The sequence below is a fragment of the Auxenochlorella protothecoides genome (assembly GCF_000733215.1).
Source record: "Auxenochlorella protothecoides strain 0710 unplaced genomic scaffold scaffold18, whole genome shotgun sequence".
NCBI classification, from domain to species: Eukaryota; Viridiplantae; Chlorophyta; class Trebouxiophyceae; order Chlorellales; family Chlorellaceae; genus Auxenochlorella; species Auxenochlorella protothecoides.
The window spans coordinates 767,738-789,766 of NW_011934213.1; the positions used below are offsets into that span (position 1 = coordinate 767,738).

The 22,029-nt window shown below is 61.9% G+C and overlaps 5 protein-coding genes across 5 annotated transcripts; 2 read left to right on the top strand and 3 right to left on the bottom strand.

Moving 5' to 3' along the window:
• Nucleotides 1-4,914: 4,914 nt before the first annotated feature.
• F751_1910 (Xaa-Pro aminopeptidase 1) lies at nt 4,915-7,432 on the top strand (the record flags this gene model as incomplete). The annotated part of the gene is made up of 5 exons (XM_011399617.1): nt 4,915-5,034; nt 5,201-5,389; nt 5,546-5,668; nt 5,759-6,028; nt 7,310-7,432. 5 exons carry the CDS (start codon nt 4,915-4,917, stop codon nt 7,430-7,432), a joined length of 825 nt encoding a protein of 274 aa, XP_011397919.1.
• A 451-nt stretch (nt 7,433-7,883) lies between these two features.
• On the bottom strand, nt 7,884-11,172 carry F751_1911 (Metal transporter nramp1-like protein; the record flags this gene model as incomplete). The annotated part of the gene is made up of 9 exons (XM_011399618.1): nt 7,884-8,252; nt 8,395-8,544; nt 8,723-8,808; nt 9,014-9,225; nt 9,452-9,590; nt 9,784-9,945; nt 10,203-10,342; nt 10,562-10,632; nt 11,167-11,172. The coding sequence occupies 9 exons, from the start codon at nt 11,170-11,172 to the stop codon at nt 7,884-7,886; spliced, it is 1,335 nt and encodes a 444-aa protein (XP_011397920.1).
• A 447-nt stretch (nt 11,173-11,619) lies between these two features.
• F751_1912 (D-tyrosyl-tRNA(Tyr) deacylase) lies at nt 11,620-16,100 on the top strand (the record flags this gene model as incomplete). The annotated part of the gene is made up of 9 exons (XM_011399619.1): nt 11,620-11,661; nt 11,742-11,833; nt 12,001-12,289; nt 13,249-13,353; nt 13,530-13,643; nt 13,833-14,033; nt 14,397-14,552; nt 14,797-14,993; nt 15,947-16,100. The coding sequence occupies 9 exons, from the start codon at nt 11,620-11,622 to the stop codon at nt 16,098-16,100; spliced, it is 1,350 nt and encodes a 449-aa protein (XP_011397921.1).
• A 946-nt stretch (nt 16,101-17,046) lies between these two features.
• F751_1913 (Hippocampus abundant transcript-like protein 1) lies at nt 17,047-19,896 on the bottom strand (the record flags this gene model as incomplete). The annotated part of the gene is made up of 7 exons (XM_011399620.1): nt 17,047-17,361; nt 17,575-17,648; nt 17,942-18,134; nt 18,302-18,499; nt 18,774-19,160; nt 19,338-19,574; nt 19,801-19,896. The coding sequence occupies 7 exons, from the start codon at nt 19,894-19,896 to the stop codon at nt 17,047-17,049; spliced, it is 1,500 nt and encodes a 499-aa protein (XP_011397922.1).
• A 397-nt stretch (nt 19,897-20,293) lies between these two features.
• Nucleotides 20,294-21,865, bottom strand: F751_1914 (Tubby-like F-box protein 5; the record flags this gene model as incomplete). The annotated part of the gene is made up of 4 exons (XM_011399621.1): nt 20,294-20,449; nt 20,638-20,751; nt 20,980-21,666; nt 21,800-21,865. The coding sequence occupies 4 exons, from the start codon at nt 21,863-21,865 to the stop codon at nt 20,294-20,296; spliced, it is 1,023 nt and encodes a 340-aa protein (XP_011397923.1).
• Nucleotides 21,866-22,029: the final 164 nt, after the last annotated feature.

The window sequence follows — 22,029 nt, forward strand, 5'->3', positions numbered from 1 at the left end:
AAACCAGACGGCGCGTGAAGCGCGCCGTGAGTGGCAATGCGGAGGAACGCCCTTCCAGCGCAACACCTCTTGCATCCATGGGGCAGGTGGATGCAGTGGTGTGAGTGGTATTGGCCCTTGCACATCCGAATTACAGATGGGCAGTGCTGGAGTGTCCCTGCATAGCACAGTAGCTGGTATCTATGTCTCCCTTTGCCCAGTGGGGTGTCCATCAAGATCTTCAGCCCTCGAGTACTCGTCCTACTGTGCAAGACTCCGAACCGCCCCCCTTGCGGATCTGGTCGCTCGTGACGGGTCGACACCTGCCGATCTCGTCGCCTTGCAGTCAATGATCGACGATGGTGTCATCCTGCTTCCGTACCCTCTCCTTGATTGGCCGCAGCGGAACAATATTGAACGGGTGAGTCGACCGTGTTGGTGTGGCAGCTGGTTATGGTCTGCGATGTACGTGGGCTCATGACGGGTCAGCACTGTCCATCCCCTGCTCGCGAGGCTGCTAGTCTGTTGCCACACCCTTCGCAACGCACTCCTGCCTACTCCCAGTACAAACTCATCGAGAAGCAACATCGGAGGAGCAACATCGAAGGAGCAACTTTGAATCTACCAAGAAACGGAGTCAAAGATGAGTGGGGGGGAGGTTGATGGGCAAAACTTAGATCTGCCACGTGACCATAAGATCGTGCCTCTGACCCACACAATGTCCTTCCCATCCCGCAGCGGAGGCTAGCGTGCTTTGCCATGGGCGGGGGGTATCTCCGACTGTGGGGACCAGGGGGCAACACGCTGCCATTCGGCGGCAGTGACGTGGTGAGCTGCCCAGCATACTGCGGGGTGTTGTTTGGCGGGGAGACAGCTGGTGGTCTGTGGTGTGATTCTGGCCATGGGAGATGGGCGGTGTGTCATGCGGGCGGGGTCATCGGGTATGCAGGACTCCTTTATATGCTCTCCATCGCACAGATGCGCCAGTGCCTCAGCAGCAGACTTAACACCTTCCCTTTCTCATCTGATGCAAAAATGTCCTGCCACTTTCTAGCTCCACTGGTGGGGTGAATAGTGCATATCAGTGATCCGTAGATGGCTGACGGCCATGGAAGCACTGATGCAGCCGGTCCCATCGCCGGCAGTTCCCTAGGAACTGCTGTGCAGTATGGGTTAAGACTCCGGTGGAGGGAATCAGAGAGGATTATGGCAGCACGTGCCGTCCCTCCGCGGAAGGTAAGGCAGCGTCTGATCTCCCCGAGACACAACTAGGAAATTACGCTTTTGCCAGGATGCTAATGTTGGTTGTGATTGAGGTCAGGATTTTTACGATCTTGCAAGACCTGAATATGTTTGCAGGATCGGGTGAGCTACTATATTCACACGCCAGTGTACGCGATGATGGAAGTGAAACGAAAAGCATGGCCAAGATTCCTGTTCAAGGAAGCTGCTGCATGCTGCGGGGTCCTTGGGGACCACAATGAAGCTCACAACAGAATGACTTACCAGGCCCTCAAATCTCCCATGAAGCCTGCTTTTCTACTGGTCCAGCAGTTAGAACCGGGTAGAATCCTCAGCACACGAAAGACCACCTCACATTCCGTGCCTTGATGGAGCAGAGTCAACTGCTCGTCCCCTCAACCCTTGCTGGATCTGACAACTCCCGCCCATTTATCTGCATAGATCTTGCCTTGCGAAGACCTGAGCCATGGTTGCTATAGAAATTACAGCAGGAAGGAGCATCATTTTCTCAAGTGGCCCCATCACAACAGCTAAGCTAACTTACTACCTCACAGAGAAGCTCATTTTTTGTTCAACCCTTCTGGCAGACCTGATTGGAGTCCGGTGACTTGTTGCCCTTAGCATCTGCTGTCTTGACGGTGAAGCAATATGTACTTACCATCATGAAGACGGTGCTTGGGGTTTCAGTGTGCGTGTATGAATCTGGGCTGCTCCATGTGTATTTCGGGGTGTCATACTGGTATATCTCTATGATTGCAGCATACAAGCCATCCGTTTTTACTGGGAAGGTCTTCGTGTGGTCGTCGTTGGCAAGGACGGTCAGGACAGGCGCGCTGAGGGATGGAGGCGGGAAAGGTGTGGGTGGAGGCGGGGATGGAGGGGACGGTGGCGGAGGGGACGAGGGCGGAGGCGAGGGCGGAGGCGAGGGTGGAGGGGAGGAAGGAGGAGATGAAGGTGGAGAGGAGGGAGGAGGTGATGAAGGTGGAGTGGAGGGAGGAGGGGATGAAGGTGGAGGGGAGGGAGGAGGAGATGAAGGTGGAGGGGAGGGAGGAGGAGATGAAGGTGGAGAGGAGGGAGGGGGGAACGAGGGTGACGGGGACGGAGGCGGTGGGGCAGGTACGGGTGATGGCGGTGGAGGCGAGGTTAGAGTTGGGGATGCAGGAGGTGGGGTCAACTGACGAGGGGGCGGAGGAGGAGAGCGGGGGAAAGGAGAAGGTGCCGGTGACACCTTTGTGGGAGGCGGCGACTTCCTGGTGGGAGGCGGCGACTTCCTGGTGGGAGGCGGCGACTTCCTGGTGGGAGGCGGCGACTTCCTGGTGGGAGGCGGTGACTTCCTGGAGGGAGGAGGAGACTTCTTGGTGGGAGGAGGAGACGGCTTTTTGGAGGGAGGTGGTGAAGGATTGAAGTTTTTGTAGGCGTTCTTGCGGAGTTCCTGCAGGCCGCACTTGTTCGCACCCATCCAAGTCCCCTTGGAGTTATTGCAATGGACGTCGGTTCCTGTGTTGTTGAAGCCCCAGTTCCTGTTGCCCTTGTTAAGAACACCTGTGGGTGAAGAGGACGTTGATGCCAACTGGACGCAAGGAGCAATGTGGGGGCATCCAAATAATGAAAGAGCTTGCATGCATGGTCCATACCGCTTGCCGACCCCCCCACCCGGCCTCCTTGCCTATGTTGTTGTTGCCCGTGTTTTTTCCTCCATAGTTGTCCTTTCCCCTGTTGCCAGTGCCGATGTTGCCGTCCTTGTCTGCCGTGCAAGCCTTTTGTCCATTCTTCACACACTCCACGGCCACGATGATCTTTGTGGAGCGGGCCGTCTTCACCTTCAGAGTACCGGCGTTGATGGCATCAACAGCCAGTCCTAGGGTATTCAGAGTGGTGTCGCGCAGAGATCCAGCCTTGCTGAGGCCCTTTGCCCTCTGATGGCGAGTGGTAGCGTTGATTGCGAGGTGGTCCGCGGTCTTCCCCACAATGAGGTGTGTAAAATATCCTGACCAGCTGGACAGTCATCGTGTCCATTTCAGAGCTTATAGGGAGAAGATCCTTTGTGAAAACCATTGTCACCTGCAGAAAGCGTTTGCACTCTCGATGTCCACCATGTAAACTTGAGGTCCGTATCTGAGAATTCGGTGTAAAAGGCTTTGCAAAGGGACGAAGGAATATCCGGAACACTTCGACAACGTGGGCAGGCCCCTCGGGCGACTGCAACCCCTCGGCATCGAGGAAAGGCGGTTTATGCAGCAACACTCCTTCTCGAACTCACATGATCGCCGGTAGTGGATAGAATGCGGAGGTGCACGCCCCCTACTGTTCGCGGGAATAGGGGGTTTAGCGCGATTTCAAGGGCCTTACTGCACACTCGTCCACCCTAATGCTCTACGTAAATTTAAGGTCAATACATCCCTACAAACTCACTCTGGACACGATAGCGATCCCGAGAAGGCAGAGAATTATACCTAAATGGATGATCCGCCCGTTTGCCCGCATCGTGCTGTTGGGCAACAAGGGGCGGACGGATGAATGTTCCTAGTCAAATAATTACACAATTGGTGAAATGTTTTGTGGATATTTCTCTACAGGAGTCTTGGCACAGTTTGTGTTCCGCTTGAGCTGCCTGGGTCTAATCCGTCTTGTCCGGATGACCGGTCCGCACTTTACTTCAAGGACACCCTGGACATGTGCGCGTGACTACCGTTGTCTCGAGAACGCAAAACAGAGTGTTGTTTCTTCTCCGCACCAGATGTATGATTGGGTGGAACATGGTTGTTTTGCTTTCGTGATTTCAAAACTTCCCTCGAGGCAAAGCACCCTTGTCCTCGATCTCCTTGGGGGTGAGGCAGAGGAAAGGGGTTTGCGGTACATTCGCTGCTCTTCAAGGGAACAGTGTGTGCTGTGGAGCTACCCAGCTCCCCAGCTGACCCAGTCCGGCGACAGGCAGGTCCATGTGCAACTCCATCTCGCTAACAGTAGAAATCGCCCTGAGGAGGCACCCTTGACCCTTGGGCCTAACACAGCGGCGATCGGGGGGTCGCCAGGTCGTACAGAGCTTGTTCCGTCGAATACACCCTATACCCTTGCCAACTTGTCTGCAAGAACAAAGTTAGGTCTGCCTCATACAGTGCACTGGGACCCTCAGTTTGTCAGGGCACGGGCATGGGCATGGGCATGGAATGAAGACGGAGAGGAGCTCCTACCCCTTGGACGAGTAGTCGTGCTCAAATGTTAGGTTCTCACCTGTCTACGTTTGCCGTGAAGAGGATCCCAAATCGCATGAAAACTCTGTCGTTGTTTCTTTTGCTGGATCGCATTGACAGGAGGTCCTCCCCGACACGCGGGCCAAGGGTCGTGAATCCACTCAGCATAATCCGATCATTCTGCCAATCGCCAATCACACTCTGCACATCTCCTGCATGCGCCTGTTCTCCAGCGTGGTTCCTCATCTGAGGGTTGTGCACGGTCTTTCCCTCGAGCCGGTCCTTTCCTCGTCGTATGCTGCCCGACACAGAGCAGCCCACCACCTCGCAAGCCCCCTGAAGGTGGGTGCCAAAGGTAGTCGCCTGGGTCGTGGAGTCTCTCAGCGAGGCCGCATCACGGACACGGCGTGTCTCTCTCACGCCCATTTCAACCCCACCGCAGACCGGGAGATTCCTGTGCTCCGCTTCGCTCTCCTCGCCAGCTCCGACCAGGCAGCGCAGCATGGTGGCGTCCAATGAATCTACGAGCCCCAAACTGGACGAGCTGCGCACCCTGCTGAGCAAGGCCCAGGACGGGGAGGGCGTGGCTGCCTTCATCATCCCCACCGAGGACGCCCACATGGTGAGGGGCGAGGGTTGATGTGTGCTGTCGAGCAGGGCTCCGGGAGTCCAGGCCTCCCCTGGCGGATGATTTGTCGCTGCAAGCTCCTGCCTGTGCACGGTTTGTGGGGCATGTGTCATGCATTGGCGGGGTCCAGACCAACCCTCTTCCCATGCACCGCGGCCAGGGGGAGTATCCGCCCGACTGCGACGCGCGGCGCGTCTTCGTCACCGGCTTCACTGGCTCAGCGGGCACGGCCGTGGTGACCTCAGACGCCGCTCTGCTCTGGACGGACGGGCGCTACTTCCTGCAGGCGGAGTCGCAGCTGGAGAGCGGCTGGACGCTGATGAAGCATGGCACCCCCGGCTGCCCCGAGGTGCGCCGGCCGCCTGCCTGTTTGCCGGATGCATCGCTGCTGACCGGCTCTGGCACCTCGATGCCGTCCCGCGGCTGGCGTGTTGTTCACTGTGCACCATGTCATCATCCTTCTCCCCCCCCCCCTGCTCCTACCCACATCCTGAGTATTGTTCAGATCGAGGACTGGCTGGCCGAGAACGTACCCGAGGGCTCCGCCGTCGGGTACGACCCCTGGCTGCACACGGTGGCGGCCGCGGAGAAGCTGGAGGCGGCCCTGACGGAGGGCGGGCGCCGGCTGGTCCCCCTGTCCCCAAACCCCGTGGACCAGGTGTGGGGCCGCGCCCGGCCTGCCGCCCCCGCCGCGCCCGTGGCCCCGCACGCGCTGGAGTGGGCGGGCGTGGCGGCCGCCGAGAAGCTGGCCGACCTCCGGCGCGCCATGGCCGCGCTCCGCGCCTCGGCCCTCCTGGTCACCGCCCTGGACGAGGTGGCCTGGCTGCTCAACCTGCGCGGCGGCGACGTCGCACACAATCCCGTCTTCATCTCCTACTGCCTGGTCACGGCCGACGCCGCCACGCTGTTCGTGGACAGGGCCAAGCTGGGCGAGGCCGCGGGGGCCGCACTGCGCGAGGCCGGCGTCGGCGTGGCCGCCTACGAGGCGGTGGGCGACGCACTGGCCGCCGCGGCGGCGGAGGCGCGGCGCACCTCCACCCGTGTGTGGCTGGACCCGGCCAAGGTTAACGCGGCGCTGAAGCGCATGGCGCTGCTGGCGCTGGAGCACGGCGACGGCGAGACGCGCGCCTCGCCGCGCGGCAAGAAGCGGCGCGCCTCACCGGGTGCCGCCGGCAACGGCGCCGCCGCCGGCGACGGGGGGGCGGTGGGTGAGTCCCACCCCACCCCCCCGCACCGTGTGCTGCTGGAGCGCCCCTCCCCCCTGGCCGCGGCCAAGGGGGTAAAGAATGCCGCCGAGCTGGCGGGGATGGTGGAGGCCCACCTGCGCGACGGCGTCGCCCTGGTCACCTTTCTGGCGTGGCTGGAGGCGGAGGTCGGCGCGGGGCGCAGCCTGACTGAGGTGGAGGTGGACGAGCGCCTGACGGCCCTGCGCGCGGCCCAGCCCGGCTACCGTGACACCAGCTTTGACACGATCGCGGGCGCGGGTCCGCACGGCGCCATCATCCACTACCGCGCGGAGCCGGCCACCGCGGCGCGGGTGGGCGCCGACACCCTCCTCCTCCTTGACTCCGGCGGGCAGTACGACTGCGGCACCACCGATGTCACGCGCACGATGCACTTTGGCACGCCCAGCGAGCACCAGCGCCGCTGCTTCACCCGCGTCCTGCGCGGCCACATCGCGCTGGACACCGCGGTGTACCCCGAGGGCACGCCCGGCTGCGCGCTGGACGCGCTGGCGCGCGCGCCGCTCTGGCAGCTGGGCCTCAACTACCGCCACGGGACGGGGCACGGCGTGGGCGCCGCGCTGAATGTGCACGAGGGGCCGCAGAGCATCAGTGGGCGCTGGCACATCACCGCCGGCCTGGCGCGGGGCATGGTCTGCTCCAACGAGCCGGGGTACTACGAGGACGGCGCATTCGGCATCCGCATCGAGAACCTGTTTGTGGTGACCGAGGCGCAGACGCCCTTCCGCTTCGGCGGGCAGGAGTACCTGACCGCACAGCCCCTCACCGTAGTGCCTATCCAGAAAAAAGATGATGGTCAGGGAGGTGTGTGTGGAGGGAGGGGGGGGGGGGGGGGCCGTTTGGCGGAAGGGAAGGCAGGCTTGCCTGTCCAAGGATCCTGGTCTGAGCTGTAGGACTCGGCTCAAACAGCGCGGACAGGAGCCTTCCTGAACGCCTGGGGCGGCATCGCGGACGAAGAGGGTACCATCCGCTCCGCAGGCCCCCGCCCCACAAACAAGCAACCCACCATACTCCCCTGCCTGCAGGAGATGACGGCCGATGAGATCGCGTGGGTGGACGCCTACCACGCCAAGGTGCTGGCAGCGCTCACCCCACGCCTGTCGGGCAGGGAGCTGGAGTGGCTGAAGGAGGCCACGCTGCCGCTGTAGGGCGGGGCTGCGAGCCCAGGGGGCCTCTGTGTCTCGAGGGCCTGGAGCCCTAGTACATGCCCGGCACTGGTCCCCTTCCCACCTCTCGTATCCCTCGGCATGGCTGGCGGATGTGTGGAGCGGACGCAATGCGAGTGGCTGTACGCTGATGGTCGCGCGGCAAGACCACTCTGGAGGCGAGCATTTTCCACTGCAGTGTTGCAATCCCTGACAGCGGCTGTATAGTCTTTCAACTGAAAAGCACACCAGGATCAGAAGTTCGTTCACAGACTCTTGATGGGGCTGGCTGCGGGGGCGGGCAAGAGGCTGCCAACAGGGCAGTGGGGCGGTCGGCCCAATAAATAAGCAATCCTGCCGAGGACCGCACACAAGGCGTTCAAGGTGAATGTGCAGGACATGTCCCGGGCGGCAAAATCCAGGCGCTGCAGCCCACCACCTGCGAGAGGCGGGCTCACTGTCGCTCGGGCTGGTAGGCGAGCAGGGGCACCGCCGAGTCCGGCACCGGCTCCTTGCCGCCCACGCCGGCGCCGCCCGCAGGCCTCGGGTCGCGGGCGCCCCAGCCCACGATCCGGAGCAGGCGGGCGGAGCGCTTGGGGCCGACAGCCAGGAAGAGGATGAAGGCGAGGTAGGTTGCCGCGAAGAGGGCGAAGCCGGCGGCCGCCAGGACCCCGGGCGGGAGGACCGTGATGAAGGTCTCCACCGCCGTCCCGGAGTTGATGCAGATGATGACCAGGGCCACCGCCCAGGCTGAGTAGGTGGAGAGCGCTGAGCTGGCAAACTCAGGGGGCATAACGCCTGTCCCCGAGGTCAGCACCAGCAGCTGCGTGTGTTGGGTTTGTGAAAGGTGGGCATCTGAGTTCCAGGACGGAAGGGATGTGGGCAGGGGACGCCGAGGGAGGTAGGCGGCAGAGCCTGCATTGCTGTGTCCCCACTCACTCCAGGCCCTCACCCCCTCAACTCACGGGTACGACCGCAAAGGGAAGCTGGACGGACTGCAGGATGTTGATCCACTGGTTCAGCGCGTCCATCATGCCGGGGGAGGCAAAGGCGAAGAGCATGGTGGGGCACAGGGCAACGCCCCGCGTGATCATGGCCCGCTTGGTGGCCGACAACTGCGCGATGGGGGTTGGGGTTTGGGGCACCAGGTTCAGGATGGGGAGACAGAGAGACATGCAGGCCTGGTGTGGCCAGAATGAGCAGCAGAGACAGGGCCGCGCAGGCCCAGCGCAGCTTGAACAGAGGACGCGCCGCTGCCGATGGGCAGCACCAGAGACAGTCACAAGCACAAACCTTGAGGTCCAGGAAGCCGTCCATGACAAACTGGCCGGCATAGGTCCCCGTCATGGTCGAGCTTTGGCCCGCTGCCAGGAGGCCAACTCCCCACAGGAACTCCTGGGACGTGGAAGGGGGAGGGCGTCAAGCGGGTCAGCTAGTGGGCTCGTTGTCAGCATCCCAGCAGAGGTCCTCTGAGCAAGATACAGGGCAGTGACAATGCACACAGGTCCACAATGGCTGGCGTGTGGACCCCCTCCTCTTGTATCCCCAGATCGCCTCCGCCATCTGCGCCCCCTCCAGCCCGACTCGCCATGGATTTGCCGTATCGTCTGCCCAGGAACTCGCCGGCATTGGCCAGCCCAATGTCCTCCTCCTCGGGGCGGCCGTGCACGCCGGCTGAGAAGACGCAGATGACGCAGATGTTGATGATGAGGGTGGCCATGAGAGCCACAGCCCCCTCAATGTTGTAGTACTTGATGCTGTCCCCGCGCGACACGATCTTTCCGTTGGGCAGCGGCCTACAGGGTGTCGTTGTATGTGTGGGCAGTGGTAGACTAGTGGAATACGCATGGATCTTTCGGGGAAAAGTCCAATCAGTGTGGCAGGGTTGGGGCGTGGTGGCTGCCTGGCGGGGTGCGGACACACAGATTCGAACGCAGCCGTGGAGTCTTGGGCGCACAGCGCTTCCCAAGCAGCATGCATTCAGGGGCAAGAGCCCCGAGTGCACGCAGGCCCTGGCAACACCCAGCCTCGCCCGGACCAGGCGCTTGCCTGGAGTGCACGAGCGCAGAGTGCAGGAACAGGTTGTGCGGCATGATGATCGCCCCCAGGAGCCCGCACGCGATGGCAATGGTGGAACGCGGCAACCTCGGGATGAAGAGGCCTTTGGGTTGGAGGGAGGGGGGGGTGGGAGAGAAATGGCATGGATCTGTCTGCGTGTAGCCGAACGGCGCTGGAAAGGCGCTCGCAGGACCACCGCAACAAGGGCCCACTGACCGCATCTCATGGCCTGCCACGACACAGCTTACGTCCTGCCTTGCCCCAGCACCGCTCCGAAACTCGACACATGCACGCACCTTCTGCCACCTTGGCGTAGGGGATGTCTGCCATGAAGAAGAGGCCGCCCATGGCCACCATGGTGACCGCCACGAAGCCCTGGAAGGTGCGCTCCAGCCAGTGCACGCCGGCCTTCTCGAGGACAAGGAGGGCAAAGGCGATGAGGGCGGCCAGGATGACGCCTGCGCGGCGAGTGCGGTGCAGGGCGGTGGGTTGAGCAAAGGAAGGGAGACAAGATTGCGGCCGGGATCGAGCCGGCTTGTCGGCGCCAGGGTCGTAGGCATGGCAGATGAGGCAGGCAGTAGCTCATCCACAGCGGCACCCGGGGCAGGGGCCCAGGGATGCACTGCTCAGACACATGCCCTGAGGAACGGGGGGAGCATGCCTCCAAGATGTGACTTCACACCCCTTCGGGTTTCTCTCTCTGCATTACCCTCACCTGCCCAGACCGGGATGTGGCCGCGAGATAGCAAGGACAGCGCGAGGGCGGTGCCGATGACCTCCTGGATGTCCGAGCCCACAATGGCCAGCTCAGCCATCAGCCACAGTACTGTCCGGACCAAGGGGGAGTACTGGGCCCTGAGTTTGGGGAAGGCAAAGAGGGGTAGCAGTTGAGATTGGGTGCATTGGACTGTGGAGGCATGTGTCAGGCAGCGGACGGAGCTGTGAGGGAGATGATACTTGTTCGCCCTGCTCGTCCTCAGCAGGCTTGATGGTCTTGAGGATGCTCCCACAATCCAATACCCTCCCAAACTACAGGGGAAGTCATGCACGTCGTTTTGGCCCACCCAAACACACCTGCAATGAGTGGCGAGATGTTTGCCAGTGGTGACGCCCAGCTTGCATGCTCGGGCCTGCAGCAGCATGCCCTGCAGCAATGGAGGACAGGGAGGGCCAATGTGCGGAAAGCTGTGACAAATGGTAATCAAGACGGGCACTGTGAATGGTGTGAGAGCAAACAAGGCACACTCACTGTGACTCTGAGAGCAAGCAGAGCCGGCAAGCACCTTGTACTTTCGCAGTCGAGCTCGAAACTAGATTGTGCCACCCAGCCATGCTACTCACCATGCAGGTGCTGGCGAGTACAACCCATAATAGGATGTAACCCGTCCTTGCCCCTGTCTGCAAATCAGCTTCCAGATTGCCAGGATCGATGAAGGCGATGCACATGAGGAAGCCAGGCCTGGGTATGGCATGGCGTGGTTGAGCAAAATGGGGTCGCGAAGAGTATGCATCGATCCCTATCAACCCACACGCATCATGCGGAAAGGGTGAACATCTCCATACCCCCTGAAGCATGGTGCCATGCATGCCACTCGGATCTCACCCCATGTGCTGGAGCAGGGTGCGCCAGCTGAAAACAAAAGGCGAGTCAGAAGCGGGGACGGATTGCGGTAACCCACCTCCATCGTTTCTCAGGCGAGATGCGATGGGCTCTGTCCCATCATAGCGAGGAGCGGCTTCCTGAGATGCCATTACTCGCGAGGCTGCCTGCCCTTCCGCTGAGGCCTCTTATCCCTCAGCAGGCAACAGGGACGGCAACTTCAGGTATATGCAGTCTTCGGTTTGCCACAAGGTAGAATACTAGGAGGTACATCTCACATCGCATGCACGCTCCTCCAAGTGTGGTCACTGCACCCAGGTGGCACCTGCGGTGCGTACGCTCCGCGAGTCACCCCCCCCCACGTGGACGAGCGCCCGCGCGAGTATGTGGGTGAGGCTTGATTTGGGGGAGGCCTCGCTTTGCACCGGATGTGACATTGGAAGCTCTGAAGAATATAGTTGTTGGCTGTGGCGGTCAGATCAAGTTGGGTGCTGGGAGCTCCTGCAACCACCATTCGCTGAGCCCACCCCACATGCGGACGGTCATCCAACGTGTTAAATCCGCCAGTGTATCGGTACGTGATGCATGACCACCCACGGCTCCAAAGTATGCCTATTTTCCTCGGAATTTTGAGGTTTTTTTATCCGTCCGCAGGTGGATGGGGAAGTAGTGTCCAGCATCGGGCCCGGCCTGCTCTGCTACATTGGCCTGGGCAAGGATGACAGCGAGGAGGATGCCGCATACATGTAAGAAGTGGAAGGGACAGGGGTTACCCAGTCTGTGAGCTGCTAAATGTAACTATCCGGTGCACTGGGGATGGGCAACCAGCTTGGCATGGGTGCTCCTGTCCAGTGATCTTTCATCTCGCTGACCTCATGCTCTCCTCCCTACTTCCCCACATCGTATGGTACAGAATTCGAAAGATCCTGGGCATCCGGCTGTGGCCCAGTCAGGATGGGAAGAAGCCGTGGCATCGCAACGTGCAAGATGTTGATGGCAGCGTGCTCTGCGTCAGCCAGTTCACCCTCTTTGGTCGCTTGTCGGGGAACAAGCCAGACTACAGCCGGGCCCAGTCGCCCAATACCGCACGGGATCAGTACCATGCTGTCTTGGAGGCGTTGGGAAAGGCCTATAGGCCTGAGCGCGTGCGTGACGGCGTGTTTGGAGCCATGATGGATGTCGCAAGCGTGAACGACGGACCGGTGACGTGGTATCTGGACAGCAAAGAGCGAGGTGCGGGTGCCGCGTCGGGGTTGAGTCTGCCTGGGTAGGGGAGGGCGCCTGCCACATGATCCTTGTCGCATGCACACAAGCCCTCCTCATCAAGAGCCAGGCCTCTTTGTAAAATCAACTCCTCCAAGCCCTTGGAAATGGGGCATGCGGAGAATTCGTGAATCTTGACCTGCTGCTCGCTCCGTTTCCAAGCAGTAGGTGGCCCCCCGGGCTGGCCGAAAGGCCCCGACGCAGTCCGAGTGGCGGCCATCCCTGGGCCAGACAGCCGGTCAATTGGTGCGAAGAGGTCCCGCCGAAGCGGCATCAGACTTGATTTGGGCATTCCAAGACCATTACAAGCGGGAGTGGACTCCATCCTACGGAAACGGGCAGGGTTGCCTCCCAGACTGTTCTCACTATCAAGGAATCACTCCGGCGTGATGAGTAATGCGAACAACGGCGTGCCTTCCTTCCACAACAACCACGGCCCTTTTCACATTGGCTCATGAGGCACAAAGGCATCAGGGAAATAGTACGATTTTCTTTTGAAGTACTCCCTTGTCAGAAGCTGGGAAACGGTGCGCGAGCCCTCTGCCCACCCCGTGCCACGCCAGCAGCCAGGTACGAAATATGACGAGGGCACGCAGCCCACCTTCCACCTCCATCCCAAAAAGATATCGGATCGGAATTATGAGCTGACATTCTCAATTTGCTTAGAAAAGAGTGCTTTCTGCTTACGATCGTTATTAGCGATCTGGCTCAGAGCTCACAAGCTCGGCATCGACATTGTCACCCATGACACAGGACTTCGGGCGCCCGTCATGAGCAAAGTATGGCTGCAATCCTCCTCTCAAAACACCGTATACTCTTACGCCGATGGATTATTTTCAATCTTGCAAGTATCTGCTGGTTTTTCAAGACTCCCACCCACTTCTTTCGTAACCTGCAGGAAACTGACACCCCGCTGGAGTTCGACGACTCCCGCATTCTCGACAGTCCCGTTTTGGATGAGACTTTCTATGAATCTGACGAGTTTCGGATGTGGGAGATGAAGGTGTGGAGGTGGGATGGGGAGGGTTGACATGCTTGCGTAATCCGGGAGGGGTTGTAATGCCTGCGGCCTTTTCGCACTGCGCGCTTGGTCGAGAGTAGCAACATGCCCGGAGCACCTGTGACGACAACACCAACAGAGGCATCATCTGCCCCTTTCAGGTCACGCCGTGCTCTCAGGCCGCTGCGCACGACTGGACGACCTGTCCCTTTGCGCATGCTGGGGAGAAAGCCGTGCGGCGGGCCCCCCGCACGCATGATTATACCGGGATCGCCTGCCCGGACATGAAGAGGGTGGGTGACAGCAGAGATTGGATTCGAATTGTGGGTAAATGAAGGGGTAAACGGCATTTTGTTCCCTGCATAATGTCCGTGGGGCCACGCGGGGGCTTGAGTCTCGCGGCCGCAGGCCCTGCCTCACCCTCCCGAGTTTTGTCCCTGGTCACCCATCACGCTCTCCCAACCCTCCCCATGATACAACAGAACAACTCCTGTCCCCGCGGAGATCGCTGCCCCTACTCCCACAACGTCTTCGAGTACTGGCTGCACCCCACTCGCTACCGGACCCAGCTGTGCAACGACGGGCCTGCCTGCCGGCGCCGGCCCTGCTTCTTCGCGCACTCCCTGGAGCAGCTGAGGCAGAGCGACGTCAGGCCCTTCGTGTCCCCACAGGCCCTGGCCCGTGTGGATCAGGAGGTCGCTACTGAAAAGGGTGGCCGCCGCGCCGGCCGTCAGAGGCACGGGCGCCGGCACTCCTGCGAGCGGTGCCGTCTCTCGGATAGCACCAAACCCTCCGACGCCAGCCCCGATAAAGCAGACAGCCACCTCTCCGCAGCAGACAGCCCCCAGCGAACCAGCTCGGGCCCTCATCAGGTGCTCACCGTGGTCCGCTCCCAGTCCAGCAGCCAGCCTGGCCCCACATGTCTGTCGAGGGGGAGGCTGGGGGCTTGCGGCGGGAGCCCAGACGGCGCCTCGACAGCCACTGATACCTGGTCATCCCCGTCGGGGCGGAATCTATTGCCTACAGCGCCATCTGGCACGTGCCAGGTAGGCACCGAGGGCACCCTGCCCTTCATGACGCGCTGGTCTGCCCCCGGGCGGCTGGCTTCAGACCCCGGCGAGGATACCGAGGCGACGCTGGTCGCCCTCCTGGCGTCGCTCAAGGTGGAACGGACGCGGCACCTTGGGAACACGGCTTGCACGGTGAGGGATCGTGTGCAAGGGGAGAGGGAAAGGGAGCAGGGAGTGCCTGACGGGGACAAGCCTGTGCGATTCGGGTTTGATGCTGCCAGAGCCGCTGGGGCCATGGCCTGCCTGGAATGCGTTTCGGATGCATGACCTGGGAATCAACAAGTCAGGGAAGCCGCCCAGCTTATTGGGGAGTAGCACCGCTCCAAAATGTGGCCATCACCCCACTGCTGCCCTCCTCCCCGTCCATCTTGCGCAGAACCACGAGGTGGTGATCAGCACGCTGCACCAGGTGCTGCAGCAGGCAAAGCAGGCCCAGCGCAGTCTAGGGCACTCGGCCAGCGAGGGCGAGTCCAGCTGCGGCTCCCCACCCTGGACCAGGCGTCTGGAGGGGCGGGACCAGGTCCCGGCCGCCTACCAGGACCATCTTGATGGCAGGGGCCGGAAGGGCAGCGGGTGAGGCACTGGATACAGTGGACGGCATGATGGCCATGATGGGTTTCGATTGGGAGGAGGGGATCAGGGCGGGGCAGCCTGGACCCTCGGTCCCAACACCACCTCACCCATCCACGTCTCTCCTCAATACCAAACCTGCAGTACCCCGGGCACGCTCCTAGTGTGCGGTCAGAAGTGACACGGACCTGGGTGCCCAGCAAAACCTCCACTCCAGCATCGAGTCCTTCCAACCTGCTGAGCAGCCAAACAAACCTCCCTATTCTTTGCACACGACTCGTCCAAGTTTTGCCCGACGAGGCTCGATTTGAAATCCAGACCACTGTACCGAATGCTGTCATCCTTCTTATTCTGCACTCCGTCCATGGAGGCCCCCCCATTTTTCCATTGGCACTCATTAGCTCCACTTGTGCCCTGAAGGCGGCCATCAGCCGTTTTGAGAGAGCGACACTGCATCCCTACCCCCTCTCGTCTACCAGCACAAATGGTGTGCACATTAGTAAAGTAGCGATTCAGCCGTTGTGGGTAGGAAACTCTGATAGGAATCGAGGCAGTATCTCGGCCGAGAACGAGGGAAATCCGGACGTTGAGCACCTGTACATGCCATTCGGTACATTACACCCTTCTATATACCTCTTGAGAATGTGAGGCATGCTGGTGAGTGTGGGCGTGTCCACCCGCCTGCTGGGTTGGTGTCGCAGTGAGAGTCATCCGGCCCGGCTTGCAGGGCGAGCAGGCCGGGCCACGGCCGCCAGGCCTCGTGCATCCATCAACTTCCGCCCGGCCCAAGACAAGGATGGCGAGCTGATCCGGAAGACGATTTGGGGCTTGAGGTGGGAACTGGAGCGCACTCCCCAATGAAGACATTCTCCTCCTTCCATGGGTTTACATGATGGAATTACGATGGAAGGAGCCCTCATAGGCTCCCGGGCCCCTCACTCAACCCGAACTCACAGGATGAATCCCTTGGGACTCAATCTGAGAAATTTCTCCGTGGCAGAGACAGACAGCGGCGTGGTAGGCTTCGCCCAGCTCAAGCCGCTGACTGCCTCTAGCGTCGAGCTGGCCTCCTTGGTCATCCTGGAGAAGCACAGGTTTGTGGGAGTGTGAGGACTGTGACAGTGTACTGTAGGCCCATTGGGGTGCTGTGTGAGTGTAGTGTGTGTAGAGCAGAAACAGAGCGGTGGATTGGCAGCCAGACTCTGGCATAGGTGATCAATGCCAGTATGATCAGTGCTGCCCATAACCCTGCCCGCCAGGTACTGTGGAGTGGGAACCAGGCTGGCCCTCCATGTGCTTGAACAGGCACGAGGACGCAGCGTGTATCTCACCACACTCCAGCGGACCACTCCCTTCTTCAAGGGCTTGAACTTCCGGGAGATTGGGCTGACGGAGGGGCCCTGGTGAGAAAGTCTATGTGCAGGGGGGTACCTTGGGACAGACTGTCCCTGACGTGAACCTGTGCGTACCTGCTCCGGCCTCAACATGTACACCCTTGCAGTGCAGCTGGCTGCACCCACTCCATGGGTAAGCTCATCCGCAACCTCCCCTGCCCCCCCCCCCGCCCTTCCATTGCCAGGCCGCTCGTCCTCACTGCTCTGGCTGGCACGGTCGTGGCTCGGGCTGCAGCTCAGGACAGGCTCGTGGTGATGAAGCGGCTTGGAAAGGAAGATTCGATCAGGTCATGAGTTTCAGCTCAGTCGTAGTTGGGAGGAGCTGGCTTCTACTGGCCATTGCAGGGAGGAGAGCAAGCGGCACATGCGAGCGATATATTTTTTGGTACTGCACGTTGAGAAGATGTCCTATGCTTTCTGAGGCACCAACTCCCCTTTCATGCCCCCCCCGTAAGTATGAGTAGGCCTCGGCTGTCCTGTCATGCCGGTTTTCTAGGGACTGCCATCACCACAGGTTAAGACCAAAACCCTCTGCTGCTACAGCAACAGCTAGCCTGAATGCACCAGTACACACAGAACGCTCAGATTCAACCAGCATGCAGAAAGAATTCAGCAGGAATGAAATAAACCGCAGGCATGCCTGCGCGGGAAGACCCCCAGGATCACAGGAGGGGCCTGGCCTCCACGGGAAGCATGGCATGCTCCAGGTCCTCAGGACCCTCCCGATCCCAGATCACCTCTCCTGGGGGGTCTGGCATGGCCACCCCCTCCTCAGCCTTGGCTGCTGTGACCATCCAGGGGATGGGCATGCTGAGGGCTGCCCCCGCTGCCCCCAGGGTGAGGGCTGCCGCCAGGAGGAAAGGGGCACCCGGAAAGTAGGGCAGCGGCGAGTCGGAGCGGGTGAAGGCGGCGAACAGCAGGGAGAAGACGATGGGTCCAAAGCCAGAGGCCACCGCCCGCGCGCCCATCAGGGCACCCTGCCGCGGCACGAGGTGTTTGGTGGGCTGGAAAGCCGACATGCATGTGACAGCCTCTTCATGCTCACGCCGAATCACCCGGGCCCATCCTATGCGACGCGCGACCGGCTCGCCACATGTGACCCTTCCACCAGCGCAGCATGCCTTCCCACAGTCGGCGGCATGCTGGTGTGCCCCCCTCCCCACACCCCCCCCCCACACCTACCCACGCACCTGCACAGCACCTTGCTCATCCCGTCTGGCGTTGTTAGCCTTCAGGGAGCTGATCACAGGGAAGGTGACAGACCCTGCGGGGAGGGGCAGAGGGTGCTTGCAAGGTGAGGCGGGCGTTGGGTGAGGTTTGGGGGGGGGAGTGTGAGACGAAATTTTGCCAGGAGCAATTGCAGGCAGACAGTCTTGCAGTTCAGCACTTGCAGGGCGGCCGAGCGACCACCGCCTGTACGGCACGCCAGGGGTCCACATGTGGGGACTGCGCTGTGTACTGAAAAAGCTCTCGGCAGTGATGATACCCTTCCCATGTAGGGAGCTGGGAGGACAATCCATACCGATGCAACCCCACCCAGCCCCTCCAGCAACTCACCGATGGCGCCCAGACCCACTGCAGCCAGGGCTTGGGTCTTGGTCCCCGCGACTGCCAGGGCCAGTTGCTGCACCAGAGAGGCCGTCAGGCCCAGCATGAGCACTGACTTGTCCCCGGCCAGAGACAGGAGGGGCCGCAGCAGGAGGCCCTGCACCAGCAGGCCCCCCACGCCCAGCACCACAAACAGGTGGGCCTGAGGAACGAGATGACAGGGATAATGGTGGGGGCGCTGGGAGGCAGGACATTCTCTGGCACAAGAGCTTCATGGCCTTCTGCCGAGCTTTGAGATCTGTTCCGTGACCATCGCATGCTGCCCCACACCCTTCAACATACATTGCACACCCGCCAGCGCCGCCTCACCTGGTCCTGCACCCCAAAGCCCAGTTTCAGCTGCAGGTACTGCACTAGGAGGTCCTGGATGCCCTCTGCCGTCATCCCCATCAGCATCATGCACAGCGTCAGGGTGATGAAGAGGCGGGAGCGAGTGAGGATGGTCACCGCCCGCCAGGCGGGCAGCGGCTGGCGGGCATGCGGCGACGTGGGAGGCCGGCCCCGGGCCTGAGTGGAGCAGCGTCAGGGAGGATGGTGGGGGTGCTGCAGCACGGTGTGGGATGTGTTCAATAGGCCAATGACTCGTTCCCCGCATGGCCTGGCCTGGCATGGGCTGGGGATGCACGAGGGGTCCCCTGGCACTGATCGCAACAACATGAACACCCCCCGATGCTCCTCACCAGTCATGGCCAGGCCCCACTGGCCCGCTCTGCCACCCCCAAGCAATCACAGTCCCCCCTTCTACCCCCCTACACTGCACACTTCCCACAACCCCACCCACCTCCTTGGGCAGGCTCTCCGGAAGGAGGGTGAGGGTGGAGATTGAGCAGAGCAGCACCACGACCATGGCGGCCTTCACAGCCAGGTCAGCGCCCAGGTGGCTGCCCAGTGTGGGCCCCAGGATGACGGCGGCTGAGAAGACGGCCAGCACCAGGCCGAAGGCCGGCGGGCGGTTGACCGGGGACAGGGTGTCGGCCAGGAAGGCCAGATTCACCGCCAGGGCAGAGAAGCCGCTCATGCACACCTGGACGACGTAGTACCAGTACAGCGGCAGCCCAATTCGGAGGTGGAGCAGGACCACGCCGAGGCTGCCCAGGGAGGCAAGCTGGGGGGCGGCCATGAAGGGCCGACGCCCATACAGGTCGCTCCAGTGGCCCACCATGGGGATCTTTCGTGTGTTTAAGGAGAGAGAGGAGGGGGGGGTGGGGGGGGGTGGGGGGGAGAGGGGGGAAGGGTGGGGTGGAGCAGGGAGAGGGTGCAGAACATGACGAGGCTTCGTGAGTCCTCCCAGACCTTCGCATGTATGACCCTCAACCCCGTCTGGGACGACCACCCTCCTACAGACCATGAAGAGGCTGATGACGGTGTTGGAGAGGAAGGAGGCCCCGCTGGACCAGGCAACCACCTCTGAGTGGGCGTCACGACAGGCCGTGGGGGCCTCGGCCACGACGTAGTCCTCGCAGTGCAGCTGGCGCCCGGCACGGCGGGAAGCAAAGTCGTTGGTGAGCAAGGTGGGCAGATGGGGCACCAGGAAGGTGAGGGCTGTTGGGATGTGGGTGAGGTGGAGGCGTTCTGTACCTACCTAGGCAAGGATCAGGGGGAGCACAGGCCTGGGACAGGTCTACAACGAATAAAAGCTTCAGCTCAAAGCCACTTGACGGGGACCTCCAAAGAGGGAGCATCACTGTGCTCCCATGCGCCGGTCTTGGGCAGTGAGGGGTGGCCATGCACGACGGCCCCTCCACGACGGCACGATACCCGGAGACGATGGCTTGACGCGGCCTTTGCACAGCCTACTCGCCTATCACATATAAAAGGATGAGCGGGAAGAGGCGCCATGCCCTGGACTCCCACAGCTCCTTCCACATGCCCTTCGCCAGCATGGGAGGCTGTGCTGACGCCATCCCGTTCACTGCCATGCGGGTCCCGTCGCAGCCATGTGTTGCTTCCCGAATGCAGCCAGACTGCCAGGAGTATAACTTGGATATGATTGGATGTTCCCGCTATTGTCACGAGTGGTGACCAGTCTGCATGTCCTCCGAGGTCACATGGGTGCCGGGCGACGCCAGGTATCCGCCAGTGGTGCCTTTTCGGAAGGACCCCAGGATGCTGCAGTCCCCAGCTGGACGATGTGGTTTCTGCAGTTACATTCGCCTGAGATACTTTCCAGCATCTGAGCAGGAGATTGAACCAGCCTGTTATGAGAAGAGGCAGAACATTCCATGGTCAAGATTTGAAGGGAGAAAGAGGGGGGGCAGGGCAAGCAATTGTGTATGCATGGGGGGACAGGGCCCTGGGACATCAGAGCATGATCTTGCTGTCGAAGGTGGAGAGGGCCACGGCGAAAGCCTGCAGGGCGTTGACGCGCATGGGGTTGAAGTCCAAGATGTAAATGTCCTGGTCCACCTTGCCAAACTGCATGATGACGGGGCCCCCCGGGATCAGGGTGTCCACCAACTGCACAGAGGTGTGAGGGCTAGGCTGAGTGAGGGGGTGGGATCAGGGTACCACAATCCCATGCCAACAGGCAGGCAGGGCGGGACTAGGAAGCGTCGCCCGCGGCATGCTGCAGCCGGGCAGGCGTCAAGCATCGACCGGGTGATCGCTCGGTGCAGCATGCCTGTCAGTCAGTCACCGCAGCGCACCTGGAAGTTCTTGACGGAGGCCAGCTTCACCCGGCCCCGGAAATTCAGGCACCAGCACCTCAGGCCGGAGTTCCAAGTGGGGGCATTGTTCTGCAGCTGGATCGGGGCGGCATCCTGCAGCATGGATGGGGGAGGGGCAGCTCGATGGCACGGCAGGGATGCCTTGCAGAGCGTGAGAGTTGTTGCCCAGGCTGGACCACACAATAGTTAGAGAACTGCTCGGGCAGGCCCTCTCTCATCCAGTCCCGCCAGCATGAACTTGAAGACTTTCCCGACCCCAAACCTCACAGCCATGCACGATGGCCCCCAACTGCCGGGCACCTCAACAACCCTCCCACCCACCTCCGGCAACAAATCGGGCGGCCGGTGCCTCGGCGCGCGGCTCGGCAGTGCCGCCAGGCGGAAGAGGAAGCGCGACACCCGGCCCGACCCCGACGGCTGCTGCTGCTCCTCCCGGGCCGAGGGGCCCGTCTTCCGTGCGGGGCCGAGCGGCCTCTCTCCTGGGCCGGTGGTACCCCAGCGGGGCGCATCCGCCCCTCCCAGGGACGCCACAGAGTCAACGCTGACCCAGCTGCGGCTGGACGCCTGGGGCGACACCCTGGGGCTGGGCCCCGCCGCCACCGGCAGGCCGGCCTGAGGGGGGGGCGGCTGCGGCAGGGTCACCTGCAGCCGGCGCGGCTGCATGAAGCCCTTCACTCGCGCGCGGTACTGCAGCTCCGCCAGGAGCCCCTCCCCCTGGGGGCTGGGCCCCGCCGTCAGGATGTACCGCGCGGCAAACACGTTGGTGCCCAGCTGCGCGCAGGGCGGCGCGTCGGCGTGCCCGCTGGTGAAGAAGGCGGTGTCGGAGCGGCTGCTCTGCAGCGCGGCCAGCAGGAAGCGGGTGCGCGCCGGGTTGGCCCCGGGGCTCGTCGGGTCCCGGCCCAGCCACAGGGAGAAGCGGCGGGGGCCGCCAGCGCCGTGCGCTGCCGGCTCGCGCCGCACGAAGCACTTCAGCAGGCCGGACTTGGAGCCGCGGACAGGGCGGGGGGACTGCGGCGCATGGCGCCCGGGGGGAGCGTGGGTGTGTGAGACCTTGATGGTCCATGCCTCAGATTCTGGGCCAGCGACGTGAGACCCCCTGGCCCTGCGATGCCCTGCCAAGCCCCTGCACCCCGCCACGCACCAGGTGGAAGAGCTGGGAGGGGTGGCAGAGGACGGAGGCGCAGTCCCAGGGACGCGCGAAGAACATCTGCTGGCCCACTCTGCGCCAAGACCTGCACACCCCACACCTGCGTGATGTGGTTGGGCGGGCAGGCGGACGGGGATTGGCGTGGCCGTTGGACGAGGCGGCCGCCGCGAGACAGAGGCTTCCCCCATCATTGCGACCGCTTGTCAGCCAAGCGTGGACTCAGG